The 15,086-nt window shown below is 39.1% G+C and overlaps 1 protein-coding gene across 1 annotated transcript; it reads left to right on the plus strand.

The window, feature by feature from the left end:
- The first annotated feature begins 12,357 nt into the window (after window positions 1-12,357).
- Window positions 12,358-14,433, plus strand: IL5 (interleukin 5). Its single transcript, XM_033181287.1, has 4 exons — window positions 12,358-12,538; window positions 12,747-12,779; window positions 13,734-13,862; window positions 13,968-14,433. Exons 1-4 carry the CDS (start codon window positions 12,401-12,403, stop codon window positions 14,064-14,066), a joined length of 399 nt encoding a protein of 132 aa, XP_033037178.1. The 5' UTR covers window positions 12,358-12,400; the 3' UTR covers window positions 14,067-14,433.
- Window positions 14,434-15,086: the final 653 nt, after the last annotated feature.

The raw sequence follows: 15,086 nt of genomic DNA on the forward strand, positions 1-15,086 counted from the left end.
TAATTGAGTAAATGTTGATAATTATAACTCACGTACACGCTCTTTGAGGTCCCCGGTAATTTTTTAGTGTAAAGGCGTGTTTGAGACCAAAAGTCTGGCAACTAAAACTAAAAGCAGTCTGCAAATACGAAGAATGTAGAGGTAATCCATTCCGATCAGTGCTCCCAGCAATAGATATCTTTACAAATAAGCGAAAGGGAAGTTACCTGTCTCAGAAGTAACTGAGAATATTGCTTTCTTGGAAACAAACTTAATGGAGGGATATCACATGCAAGGGCCTAGAGGAACATATATAAAAATTACTGAAACAATAGTGGAGGACATTTAAATGAAACAAAAATTTGGAATTACTGTAGTGGTATAATTGGCCTCTGCCTGCCTTGGAAAAATGTAGGAAATGTTTCTCCAGTCACACAATCCCAAGCAAATAATTTACAGAACCTAGTACATAAATTTATGTGCCAAAGGATGCAAGTGGGGAAGACGAGTGAGAAATAGTCTCTTGCTGTACCAGGTTTAAAAACCCTGCAAGTGTCAGTAATTACAACATACTTAAAATAACTAATGGAAGAAAACATTAAAATTATATAGGAATGTCTTACTTGGCAAAGCAAATGTAATAAAATAATGGGAAAAGACTAAAGCCATTTTTTTCATTTTAAAAATTGTAAAATACACATACAATTTACAGTCTTGGCCAGATACGGTGGCTCACGCCTGTAATCCCAGCACTTTGGGAGGCCGAGAGGGGTGAATCACGAGGTCAGGAGATCGAGACCATCCTGGCTAACATGATGAAACCTGTCTCTACTAAAAATACAAAATATTAGCTGAGTCTGGTGGCAGGCACCTGTAGTCCCAGCTACTTGGGAGGCTGAGGCAGGAGAATGGCATGAACCCAGGAGGCAGAGCTTGCAGTGAGTCAAGATGACGCCACTGCATTCCAGCCTGGCCAACAGAGCAAGACTCTATCAATTTTTACTATCTTAACCATTTTTAAGTGTACGTTTCAGTGGTGTTAAGTATACTCATGTACAACCATCACCATCTTTCAACCTCTACAAATCTTCTCATTTTGCAAAACAAACTACCCATTAAACAATAACCCTCTCCTCCCAACATCCTCCAACCCCTGACAACCAACATTCTACTTTCTGTCTCTGTAATTTTTTTACTAAGTACCTCATATAAGTGGAATCATACAGCTTTTATCTATTTGTGACTTGGCTCATTTCACTTATAATGTCCTCAGGGTTCATCCATGTTGCAGCCCAGGGGTCCCCAACCCCCAGACCACTGACCAGTATGCATACCTGGCCTGTTAAGAACCTGGTGGCACAGTAGGAGGTGAGCAACAGATGAGTGAACATTACCACCCGAGCTGGGCCTCAGATCAGTAGGGGCATTAGATTCTCATAGGAGCATAAACCCTATTTTGAACTGCCCATGAGAAGGATCTAGGTTGCCCCATGCAAGGGATCTAGGTTGCCCATTCCTTATGAGAATCTAATGCCTGATGATCTGAGGTCAAACAGTTCCATCCCAAAACCATCACCCCACTCCTGTCTGTGAAAAAACTGTCTTCCATGAAACTGGTCCCTGGTGCCAAAAAGGTTGGGGACCACTGTAGCATATATCAGAATTCTGGTAGTTTTTAAGGTTGAATAAGATTCATTACAGTACACATCACATTTTGCTTATCCATCTATTGATGGACATTTGGGTTGCTTTCACATTTTAGCTATTGTGAATAATGTGGCCATATATAAATGGTGTACAAATGTCACTTCTGGACCCTACTTTCAGTTCTTTTGGGTATATACCCAGAAGTGGCATTATTAGATCATACAGTAATTCAACTTTTAATTTTTTGAGGAACTGCCATACTATTTTCCACAGTGGTTGTACCATTTGACATTCCCACCAATAGTGCACAAGGGTTTCAATTTCTACATATGCTTGCCAACACTTTTTATTTTATGTTTTTTGATAGTAGCCATCCTGATGAGTGTGAAGTGACACCTCATTGTAGTTTTGATTTGCATTTCAATAATGATTAGTAGCATCTTTCCATGTATTTATTGGCCATTTGTGTATCTTCTTTGAATAATGGACTATTCAAGTGGAGATTTTTCTTTTTGAGATGGGGTCTGGCTCTGTCACCCAGACTGGAGTACAATGGCGCGATCTCAGCTCACTGTAACCTCTACCTCCTGGGTTCAAGCGATTCTCCTTCCTCAGCCTCCTGAGTAGCTGGAATTACAGGTGTGCACCACCATGCCTGGCTAATTTTTTGTATTTTAGTAGAGATGGGGTTTCACCCTGTTGGTCAAGCTGGTCTTGAACTCCTGACCTCATGATCCACCCACCTCGGCCTCCCAGAGTGCTGGGATTACAGGCATGAGCCACTGCACCCGGCTGAGACCATTTTTTAAAAGTCAGATTTATTAAGCATAATTGACATACAGTAAAATTCACCCTTTTCCAGGGTATAATTCCATGAGTTTTGACAAATATAAACATTTGTGTAAACCACCACCAAGACCATTTAAATGAATACTGTGGATACTTGGATATCAGTAGGAAGAAAAAAGCAAATCTACACTTTATTTTACTTACCACTGTAAGTTCTGGTGGATAAAATTTCAGAAAGATATTTCTGGAAGCAATAAAAGAAGAAGTGATAAATGTAATTACCTGTACTTTTAAAGTGGGATTTTATGACCCCAAGTAGCATAAGAAATTAGCAATCACTGAGATAAGATATTGCTTGTCTCTAGTCTCAGAATGAAGTACCCAACATCATCTCTCACGCAGTTTTGCTTTCTTAAAAAGGGAAAAAAGTTGAACTTGAATCTAATCATACCTTTAGATGTAACTTTCAGTTCACAGGAATTACAAGGATTAAGCTAACAGCAACACAGGGTTGGAAAAGGCAAATCCAGAAGGTGGAAACTGTTACAAGACACTGGCACAGGCTCTCGGGAGATCATTATCATTAAAACAAAGACTGTTGTAGATTTTAAAAGACTTATTAAAAAACATATTGTTGCAAATTAAAAGATTTGAGATACATACCACCCCAATGCAATGCATGGTCCTAGTTTGGAAACTGGTTTGGCCATAGATGTGTGAAGGAAATTGGGAGATATGTGGGGAAATTTCAATGTAGACTGGAAATCAGATAATAAAAAAATTCTCCGGGGCAGGCAGATCACGAGGCCAGGAGATTGACACCATCCTGGCTAACACAGTGAAACCCCATCTCTACTAGAAATACAAAAAATTAGCCGGGCCTGGTGGCGGGTGCCTGTCGTCCCAGCTACTCAGGAGGCTGAGGCAGGAAAATTGCTTGAACCCGAGAGGTGGAGGTTGCAGTGAGCCAAGATCATGCCACTGCACTCCAGCCTGGGTGACACAGCAGGACTCTGTCTCAAAAATAGTAATAATAATAGTTCTTGTTAATTTTATTGTATTAGGTATGATAATATTTGCTATGTAAGAAAATGGTCTTTTTTGAGATGCATATGGAAGTATTAGTGAGAGTGTGTCATGCTGTCTGTAATTTAAAATACTTTAGAAAAAAATAGTGAGTTGAAGGAAAAAAATGGATATGACAAGGTAACCAGGTTCCATTACAAGAAAATCTCAAATTTGTAACAATGGAAACTATAAAACTAAGATAAAAGCTCTAGGATTGGGGTGGAAAAGATTTGCAATAAAAATGATTAATCCTTAAAATTAAAAGGCAAATCAGTCAAGTCTCTACTTCTTAGTAAACTACTACTTCCAAAAAATATTTGGTTTCACTGGTACTAAAATTAATGAAATGAAAAATAAAACTACCACGAGATACTGTTTTATACCTAATAGCAAACCTCTTTATTCTTTGTTTTTTGTTTGTTAGTTAGTTTGTTTTGTTTTGGAGATGGAGTCTCGCTGTGTTGCCAGGCTGGAGCACAGTGGCGTGATCTTGGCTCACTGCAACCTCTGCCTCCTGTGTTCAAGCAATTCTCCTGCCTTAGCCTCCCGAGTAGCTGGGACTACAGGCATGCAGCACCACGCCCAGCTAATTTTTGTATTTTTAGTAGAGACGGGGTTTCACTATGTTGGCCAGGATGATCTCAGTCTCTTGACCTCGTGATCCACCTGCCTCGGCCTCCCAAAGTGCTGAGATGACAGGCTTGAGCCACCGCACCCGGCCTGAGAACCTCTTTATTCTTACAATACTTTCTAACGTATTTCTGCCTTTTTTCTGATATTAATACTGGTACATGAACTTTCTTTAGACCAGTATTTGTCTAGTACAGTAGTAAGTCCTTGCTTAATAGTATGGATTTGTTCTTAGAAATTGCAACTTAAGGGAAGTGAAACCAATTTTATCATAGGCTAGTTGATATAAACATGAGACAAGTTTGTAGCACATATTTTTGGTCATAAAAACATCATCAAACTTCTAAATAAAGATGAAAACACTTCAATATTAAACATTGAAACAAATATAAGCAATAGATACATTTAAGAAAGATTCATAAAAGCAAGTAAAATAAGTATTTACCCAACTATTGCAGTTCAAGTTTGCAGGTGGCTAGAGCTTATCCCATCAGCTCAGGGTGCAAGGTGGGCACCAACCCTGAACAGGATGCCATTCCATCACAGAACACACACACATGCACACACACGCACGCAGCCTGGGACCACGTAGACATGCCAGTTCACCTCACATGCACATCTTCAGGATGTCGGAGGAAACTGGAGTACGCAGAGAAACCCCACACAGACATTATGTACACACTCCACACAGACAGTGGCCTGGCCAAGAATCAAATATTATTTTCTCATGAATGTTATAACAAATTTATTCTAGGACTTGCTATATATCTTTGCATTCAACCTTCCTATGTCATTTTGCATTGTGTATCTCTTGAAAATAGCTGATAGATGATTTCTAATGCAATTTTATAGTATTTGCCTTTTAATAAATGACTTTCATCTGTTTTCAGTTACTGTGATTGATGGTAAATGTAGGCTTATGTCTTATTCCTGTGTTTTTTCTTTGCTTCTTCGTCTCCTTTCCTGCTTTGTAGAATATCTGAGCTTTCTTTATTCCTTGTTTTACTCTACTGATTTGGAAGATACACATTCTATTTCTATTCTTTTAGTGGGCACTCTTAAATTTTTCACATTCCTATTTTGAAATCCAGAGTTAATATCATTAGGATCCTTCTAAACAATACAAAGACTGTAAAACGTGTCAGCTGATCACCCCCCACCTTCCACATTATCACTGTTTAGTATTTTTGTTCCTCATTGTCTTCAAATAAGAAACAAAGTAAGTGAAATCAGTTATTTTTAAACCAGCATTATTCATTTAGGTTTACCAGCATATTTATCAAACTCTTTGATTCCCACTGCTTCTGCATCACTTCTTCCTTCTGGGTTCATTCGCTCTCCATTAGCAAAACCTTTAAAGCCTGGTGCTAACGGACCTTCAGGGAAAGATATCTGTCTCTCATTGCTGATATCAAGATTAAACAAACTATTTTTATGAAAGTGCTTATACATTGTAAAACCCTGTGACAATATAAGAGATTTCTTTTTTTCTGGCCAGGTGCAGTGGCTCACGCCTGTAATCCCAGCGCTCTGGGAGGCTGATGCAGGCGGATCACAAGGTCAACAGATCAAGACCATCCTGGCCAACAAAAATTAGCTCGGCATGGTGGCGCGTGCCTGTAGTCCCAGCTACTCAGGAGGCTGAGGCTGGAGAATCGCTTGAACCTGGGAGGCAGAGCTTGCCTGAGATCTGAGCCAAGATCGCACCACTGCACTCCAGCCTGGCGACAGAGCGAGACTTGGTCTCAAAAAAGAAAAAAAAAAAAGATTTCTTTTTTCTGCATTGAATATTTTCAGAGAGTGATCTGGTGAAATGTAACAAAAGCTATAAAAATGATCATACAAGTTCCTTAGCATAAGGAAAATGTTTAAAATTTTACACAGGTGTTTATAGTAGCATTGTTTAAAATTGTGGAAGGCTAGAAACAACCCTAGTGCCTACAAGTTGGGAAATGGTGATGGAAACTAGTACATCAGTTTCATCTAATAGCAGGTAATCACTAAAATAATAAGTAGGAAAACTGTGTAGATATGTGAAAAAGAAATACTAATAAAAAAGATAAATACAGACTGCATATATTCACTGATTAAAACTCTGTAAAACTGTCTATGTGTTAGTAAGGATTAGAAGATGTTTTTAAAAAACTGATAAATGCTATACCAAGAAATTCTGTGTTTATTTTCTTATAACGTTATTTATTCAATTAAAAAATCAAAGGGAGATTGAAAGGATAGAAGTTCGAATAGAGTCAAGAAAAAGATGTTATCAATTTACATTTAGTCACCACGAAAATTTTGGGGTATCATTCTTGATTGATTAGAATCAGTTCATGGAAAAGTCATTTGACCTAAGGACTACATAGTAAAAACCACAGTTATCAGTTTTAAAGACATGTTGCCAGTGTGTTACCCACTAATAGAGATAAAAGTTTTAGGGCAAAAGGATGGATGTTACCCACCAGTGTAACTTTTCAATATTATTCAAAGTCCTTTTTCTAAATTATAAAATTACCAACCAGTAATTATTTAAAAATCAAAGTACTAATTCCTTATTTCTTTCTATTTCCCTAAAATAATGTGGATTTTAAAAAATCTAAATGGTAGTTCACATTGCCTCAGTCTCTGTAGCTGAACTTTAAAGCTTTGCTCTCTTTTGCCTGGGAGTTCTGCCAAAGATGTTTTTGTTACTTCAGGCTCCCAGCTGCAAGTAAAAGACTCCTTGAGGCCGGGCACGGTGGCTTATGCTTGTAATCCCTGCACTTTGGGAGGCCGAGGTGGGTAGATCACGAGGTCAGGAGTTTGAGACCAGCTGGCCAAGATGGTGAAACCCGGGTCTCTACTAAAAATACAAAAGTTAGCCAGGCGCGGTGGCAGGTGCCTGTAATCCCAGCTACTCAGGAAGCTGAGGCAGGAAAATCGCTTGAACCTGGGAGGCGGAGTGTGCAGTGAGCCGAGATGGCACCACTGTACTCTAGTAGCCTGGGTGACAGAGCAAGATTCCGTCTCAAAAAAAAAAAAGAAAAAAAGAAAGACTTCTTGAGTTTCCACAGTATAGTAATCTTCACTTAATGTCATCAATAGGTTCTTGGAAACAGACTTTAAGGGAAAGGATGTATAACGAAACCAATTTTACCACAGGTGATTTGATATGAACAAAGGTTACGTTCCTATGGCATATTTCTGGTCACAAAAACATCATCAAACTTCTAAGTGAAGACCAAACACTTCTAATATTAAACATTGAAACATTTATGAGCTATACATACATTTAGGAAAGATTCATAAAAACAAGTAAGATAATTATTTACCCAACTATTCCAGTTGAAGTTTGAAGGTGGCCAGAGTCTATCCCGGTAGCTCAAGGTACAAGGTGAGCACCAGTCCTGGAGAGGATGTCATTCCATTGCAGAGCATACAGACGCACACACATAAACACACACTCACAGACTGGGACTGTGTAGACATGCCAATTCACTTCGTGCGCACATCTTTGGGATGTGGGAGGTTGTGCAAACTCCATATAGACAATGGCTTTAGCTGGGAGGTGATTGTTTTTCTTATCAACAATATAATGAAATAACGTGGAACTAAGAAAAGTTATTCAAGGACCTGCTGTATTCACATTAATTCAACGAGTACAACAAAAGATAAAGTTGTTGTAAGTGCCTGCTTGTTCATTTGGTTATTTATTCAACATATTTTTATTTCACTGTCTACAATAGGCTAGTCCTCAAGGATAAAGAGATCAATAAAAACCTTATTCTCAAGGAGCTCATAGTCTACTGGTGAAATAAAAAGGTGCCAACTGCATTACACTCATGGAATTCAAAGTCTTTTTTTTTTTTTTTTTTTTTTGAGACAGGGTCTCGCTATGTTTCCCAGGCTAGTCTTAAACTCTTGGACCTGATCGATCCTCGGGCCTTAGCCTCCTGAGCAAAGCCTTTTAAATAATAATGGTAAAAACAATCATTAAGTTTTTTGATGTGCAGAATTATCATTTATTATTATTTTTTGAAGTGGAATCTCGGTCTGTCACCCAGACTAGAGTGCAGTGGCACGATCTTGGCTCACTGCAACTTCTGCCTCCTGGGTTCAAGCAATCCTCCTGCCTCAGCCTCCCGAGTAGCTGGGATTACAGGTGCCCGCCACCAAGCCCAGCTAATTTTTGTATTTTAGTAGAAACAGGGTTTCACCATGTTGGCCAGGCTGGTCTTTAACCCCTGAGCTCAACCAATCCACCCTCCTCGACCTCCCAAAGTGCCAGGGTTACAGACCTGAGCCATCGTGCCCGGCCACAGTATTCTTTTTAATACACTTTCTATTTTAAGTAGTTTTAGATTTGTAGAGAAGTTTCAAGACTGTTAGAGAGAGTTCCAGTGTGCCCCGCACCCAGTTTCCCCTGTTGTTAACATTGCTATGGTACAATTGTCACAACTAAGGAACTAATACTGGTACATTACTAAACTCCAGGCTTTTTCCAATTCCCTTAGTTGTGCCCATTGTCCTTTTTCTGTTCCTGAGTGTCATCCATGATACCACATTGTATGTAGTCATCATGTCTCTTAGAGCCCTCTGGCTGTGTCAGTTTCTCAGACCGTGCTTGTTTTTGATGACCTTAACAGTTTTAAGGAGTACTGGCCAGGCATTTTGTCTCCATTTGGGTATGTGTAGTGTTTGTCTCATGGTTATGCAGAGGTTACTGGTTTTGGGGAGGAAGATGACAGAGATAAAGTTCCATTCTTATCACATCAAATCAAAGATACATGCTGTTAATGTGATGTTTCACTGGCACCGTTGACTGGCATCACCTAGCTGAGGTAGTGTTGATCAGGTTTCTCCACTGTGAAGTTACTCCTCTTATTCTCCCCTTTCCATATAGTTCTCTTTTTAAAAAAGTCACTCTGTGTATCCCACTCTTAAGGAAGGGGGGTTGTGATCCGTCTCCTTGAGGTTGGAGTAGCTACATACATTATTTTGAATTCTTGGGCACAGGAAATTAAAATCATTAACTCTTATTTGGAGTTTTGCATTAATAAAGCTCTTTCAAATACATTATTTTACAGGTCCAACTCCGAGACAGTTTACAGTCAGGTAGGGGAGATCAGACTTACAGAGGAAAAGTTAATGACATGAAAACTTTATAAGAAATTTAATTTTGTATATCCATGTTCATAGCAGCATTATTCACAATAGCCAAAGGATGGAAGCAACATTAGTGTCCATCGACAGACCATGGATAAATAAAACATGGTATAGACATCCAATGAAATATTATTCAGCCTTAAAAAGGAAGGAAATTGACACATGCTACAACATGGATGAATCTTGAGAACAGACATTATGCTAAATGATATAAACCAGTCACAAAAAGCCAAGTACTGTATATGAGGTACCTAAAGTCATCAAATTCATAAAGACAGAAAGTAGAAGAGTGGTTGCAAGGTGCTGGGAGAAGGGGGACAGGGGTTGGGAGCTGTTGTTTAATGGGCACAGAGTTTCAGTTTTGCAAGATGAAAAGAGTCCTGGAGATTTATCACACAACATTATGAATGTACTTAAGGCTACTGAGCTGTACACTTAAAAAATGGTTAAGATAGTAAATTTATGTGTATTTTGCGACACTTAAACATTTCTAAAAGAAATACAATTTTGAATAGAAATATTTTTTATAACTAGCCTTCCAATAAGAACCCGCAGTTTTGCTGTAAAACAGAGGATGCAAAATGATGCATTATGTAGTTGCCAACATTTGAAAAATCCAGAGATTATATATAATAAGCAGGATTTCAGGCTTCTTTTTGTCATTGTTGTTGTGTTTTTTTGTTTTTTGTTTTTGATTTTTGTTGTTTTTGTTTTGTTTGAGACAGAGTCTCACTCTGCTGTGCACGCTGGAGTGCAGTGGTGCAATCTCAGCTCACTGCAACCTCTGCCTCCTGAGTTCAAGCAATTCTCCTGTCTCAGCCTCCCGAGTAGCTGGGATTACAGGCACACACCACTACGCCTGGCTAATTTTTGTAAAGGCTTCTTTGAAAAACGGAATGATCTGGTAATGTGAGCCCAAGTGTGTCACCTGGCAACCATCAGCTGGAGCTGAGCAGCACCTGCCACCTTTAGACAGATCATGCGCGCTATAGTTTGATGTGACCCCCACCAGCTTTGATGTGTTACAGCCTGCCCATTTCACTCACTGGTCTTGAACTCCTGGGCTCAAGAGATCCACGGCTTGGGCTTACCAAAGTGCTGGGATTACAGGCATGAGCCACTGTGCTCAGCCTAATTTTTTATTTTTTGTACAGATGGAGTCTCACTATGTTGCCCGGGATGGTCTCAAACTCCTGGGCTCAAGCAATCCTTCTGCTTCAGCCTCCCAAAGTGCGGGGATTACAGGCATGAGCCACCTTGCCCAGCCTCCTATGATAGAATTTAAGTACTCAGAACTTTGTGTGTTTAAGGTACTAAAATAACAAGTTATTTGGCAATTCCTCTGAAACTTTCACCTAAGCCCTAACTTCCTCAGTGTAACACAAAAGTGTCAGGGGGAATCAGAGAGAACTCTCTCGTATTCTCTGGGAAGAGAAAGTTCCTGCCAGAACTCAGCTTCTTTTCTGAGAACACCATTTTAAGAGCACTTTGACCAAGCCTATTGTGATTCCTACCTCACTCTGGATAGATTTTCTGAAGTGAGCCAAACTTCTGCAGTCTCAAGGAAAACATTTCTCAAGTGTGCAAATCAGACACGTCTAACCAAGAGTCCAAAACTTCAGCACAAACAAAACCAAACGTGGTACAAGAAGGTTGCCACTGAAATCCAAGACTATCTTTATCTTTCCAGTGCAGAGCTGGGATTGCATATGTATGAAAAGTGTGTCTACCTCCCAGCTGCCTCTACTTCTCATACACAACTACACCTAGCTTTGGAAAAGTGTTCTGGGCAACAGTTTGTGTTTGGTACCATCTGTTCTTGATGCTCAAGACAGGCCTGAAGTCAGGCTTCTAGGCTGCCAACATAGAGCCACTCTGGGATGCTCACTGAAGCACTCTATTAAAAACAATGGGCCACATACACCTCCATCATATGTGCTCAGGCCAGGGAAAAAGGAAGTGTGTGGTCTAGGAGGGGGCCTCATTTGCGCCTTTCTGGGATTACAGGTCTGAGTCTAAGGAACAAAGGCTGATTCCCCTAATTTCCTGGCTCACCCAAGGTGTGAAAGGACACCTCCACCTTATGGGACATAAAGGAGAGGACACATCCACGTATTATGTGTCTGTGACAGATATTTATTGGTTGCTGTCCCAGAATCTGTGTCCCTCTTACTGCTGGGACCCCACATTTCTCAGCTATGCAATTGAGGTGAGGTTAGGGTCACTGGTAGCTCCAGGGAGAGCCAATCAGTCTATTCCACACCCTGGTCACAGTTCAAGGATGAACATGGGACCCTTGTCAGAAAGAGACTGAATTTGAAAGCTTTTGATTAAACAATCAGGAAAGCACCGCTTGCTTTTTCCTGCTGCTCATGAACAGAATACGTATAGATCCAGGAGTCTGGACATCATCTTGAGACCTCAACAGGAAAGCTGCCCAAGGATGGCGTCAAGGAAGAGTCACTGAAACCATCAAAATGTAAAAGAGCCTCCATTCCTGGACTGTTTGGTTCTACGAGTCAATATCTTCCCTCTTTATCTTCAACCACTTTGGGTTAGGTTTTTAGTCACTGGCAACAGAAAGGATACTAATCAAGACCCCAGTGAACAGAACTTAACCCTGCCAAGGCTTGGCAGTCTCCGTTTTAATCACTGTCTTCCCACCAGTATTTTCCATTTCAATTAAGACAGATTAATCTCGCCACAGTCATGGTAGAACATAGCCGATCTGAAAAACATTCCCAATATTTATGTATTTTAGCATAAAATTATGTTTAGTGGCCTATCTTATACTTCTCCTTTTTGCACATATCTTTTACGAGGAACTCAATCTTCTGATTTTTAAGAAATGCAAATGTGGGGCAATGACGTATCAACCCAAAGATTTTCTTTGTAATAGAAAATGTTTTTAAGGGGGGGGAAATAGGGATTTTTATTATTAAAAGATAAAACTAAATTTACTTTTTAAGATATAAGGCATTGGAAACACTTAGTTTCACAATATGCCATTATTAGGCATTCTCTATCTGATTGTTAGAAATTATTCATTTCCTCAAAGACAGAGAATAAATTGATTGGGGATGCAGTCTTGTACTGTGCACTTTCTTTGCCAAAGGCAAAAGGAGAACATTTCAGAACCGTGAGGATGCTTCTACATTTGAGTTTGCTAGCTCTTGGAGCTGCTTACATGTATGCCATCCCCACAGAAATTCCCACAAGTGCATTGGTGAAAGAGACCTTGGCACTGCTTTCTACTCATCGAACTCTGCTGATAGGCAATGAGGTAATTTTCTTTATGATTCCTACAGTCTTTAAAGTGCATAGGTAATCATTTGTGATGGTTGCTTTACTATATATAGAGATCTGTTATAAATAATAAGATTCTGAGCATGTTAGTACATGAGTGATAACTACATCACCAGCAAACATGCCATTAAAAGTTGTGAATGCTGGTGTGCTGTAAAAATGATTGTATTTCCTTTCCTTTCCAGACTCTGAGGATTCCTGTTCCTGTACATAAACATGTAAGTTAAATTATGATTCAATAAAATGATGGCATGAATAAGGAAATTTCCTATTTTAAGCTGTAAATCATTAGTTATCATTGGAACTATTTAATTTTCTATACTATGTTTTCATATGGGTGGTTGTGAATGTCTGTACTTATAAATACGAGGAATGACTTTCTATCAAGTAGAATCCCTTAAACAAGTGGATTAGACTCTTTGGTGATGTTATTAGTTTGCCTCCCAAAGAGCATCATGTCAGGGATTCTTTCCAGAAGGATTCCACACTGAGTGAGAGGTGCCTTCTAGTCTCCGTGCGGTTCTGACTAGGGTCTTTCTCACTCTAATGTCTTTCTGAAAGTATTAGCAACTCAGAATTATATTTTTAGAACCATGATCAGTAGACATTAAAATATATAACAAATGTCCTATATTAATAATTTCTGCATACTTAAATAATTATGACTATATGATGGTATTGTATGTATTTGAAAATGTCCTGGTCATATTAAAATGTAAAATGTATAATTTTATTAGTCTAAATAGAATGAAACTACCAACTAGAACTGTAGAAACACATTGATGTGAGTTTAATGTAGAATGTATTACACTTCCAAAACATTTTTTTCAAGTTACATAATTAAGTTATATCCTTTATAAAACTCCTCAGTAATCTTATAAGCTTCATCTACTTTTTGAAACTTTTATCTCAATATGTGGTGGTTTGTTGCCTAGAAAACAAACAAAAAACTCTTTGGAGAAGGGAACTCATGTAAATATCACAAAACAAAGCCTAACTTTGTGGACCAAAATTGTTTTAATAATTATTTTTAATTGATGAATTAAAATTATTATATATTTATTGTGTACAATATGATGTTTTGAAATATGTATACATTGCAGAATGGACAATGGACCAACTTTTTATACATTGTTTTAATTATTTGTATTTTAAAAATTTTCCTGATTTAGCACCAACTGTGCACTGAAGAAATCTTTCAGGGAATAGGCATGCTGGAGAGTCAAGCTGTGCAAGGGGGTGCTGTGGAAAGACTATTCAAAAACTTGTCTTTAATAAAGACATACATTGACAGCCAAAAAGTAAGTTACACACATTCAGTGGAAACTGTGTTTGTCTCGCTGTGCCTATTTCTACGGAATTGGCAGTTTCCTATAATATCTATTGTCATTTTTCTTTTTTTGCAGAAAAAGTGTGGAGAAGAAAGACGGAGAGTAAACCAATTCCTAGACTACCTGCAAGAGTTTCTTGGTGTAATGAACACCGAGTGGATAATAGAAAGTTGAGACTAAACTGGTTTGTTGCAGCTAAAGATTTTGGAGGAGAAGGACATTTTACTGCAATGAGAATGAGGGCCAACAAAGGGTCAGGCCTTAATTTTCAATGTAATTAAACTTCAGAGGGAAAGCAAATATTTCAGGCATACTGACACTTTGCCAGAAAACATCAAATATTTAAAATATGTTTCAGATATCAGAATCATTGAAGTATTTTCCTCCAGGCAAAATTGATATACTTTTTTCTTATTTAACTTAACATTCTGTAAAATGTCTGTTAACTTAATAGTATTTATGAAATGGTTATGAATTTGGTAAATTAATATTTATTTCATGTTATGTTGTGTTCCAATAAAACAAAAATAGACAACTGTTCAATTTGCTGCTGGCCTCTGTCTTAGCAGTGGAAGTTAGCCCAGTTCGTTGAGTACATGCCCAGTTTGGAGGGAGGGTCTGAGCACGTGTGGCTGGGCATCCCCATTTCCCCGGAGCAGTCTCGGTTGCAAGGCACCCAGAGGTGGAAGTGATCTAGCAGGACTTAGTGGAGATGTGGGGAGCAGGGACACAGGCAGGAGATGAACCTGGTTTTCTCTCTACAGTATACCCAGAACCTGGAATGGTGCAGGGTAAATGGTGGGGAATAAATGAATGAATGTGCTTTCCAAGACCGATTGTAGAATTAAAATGAGTTGTAAGGCTTCCCCTGGAAGAAGGGCAGTGTGGGAACCTGTAACTAGGTTCCTGCCCAGGCTGTGAGAAGAATTTGGCAGATCAACCTCATTGCCAGTATAAAGAGGAAGCCAGAAACCCTCTCTGCCAAGACCTGCAGGGGTTCTTACCCCACCTGACCCTGCACCATAACAAAAGAAACAGAGAGACACTGGTAGGGCAGTCCCATTAGAAAGACTGAGTTCTGTATTCCCGGGGGCAGGGCAGCACCAGGCCTCACGACACTCCAATCTGCCTGCTTACAACTATCAGCATCACTAGAGATTCTTCTGTTTTAGAAAACTTCTCAAGGATCCAGAA

This window comes from Trachypithecus francoisi, unplaced genomic scaffold, assembly GCF_009764315.1.
Source record: "Trachypithecus francoisi isolate TF-2019V2 unplaced genomic scaffold, Tfra_2.0 Lachesis_group2, whole genome shotgun sequence".
In the NCBI taxonomy this organism is placed as follows: domain Eukaryota; kingdom Metazoa; phylum Chordata; class Mammalia; order Primates; family Cercopithecidae; genus Trachypithecus; species Trachypithecus francoisi.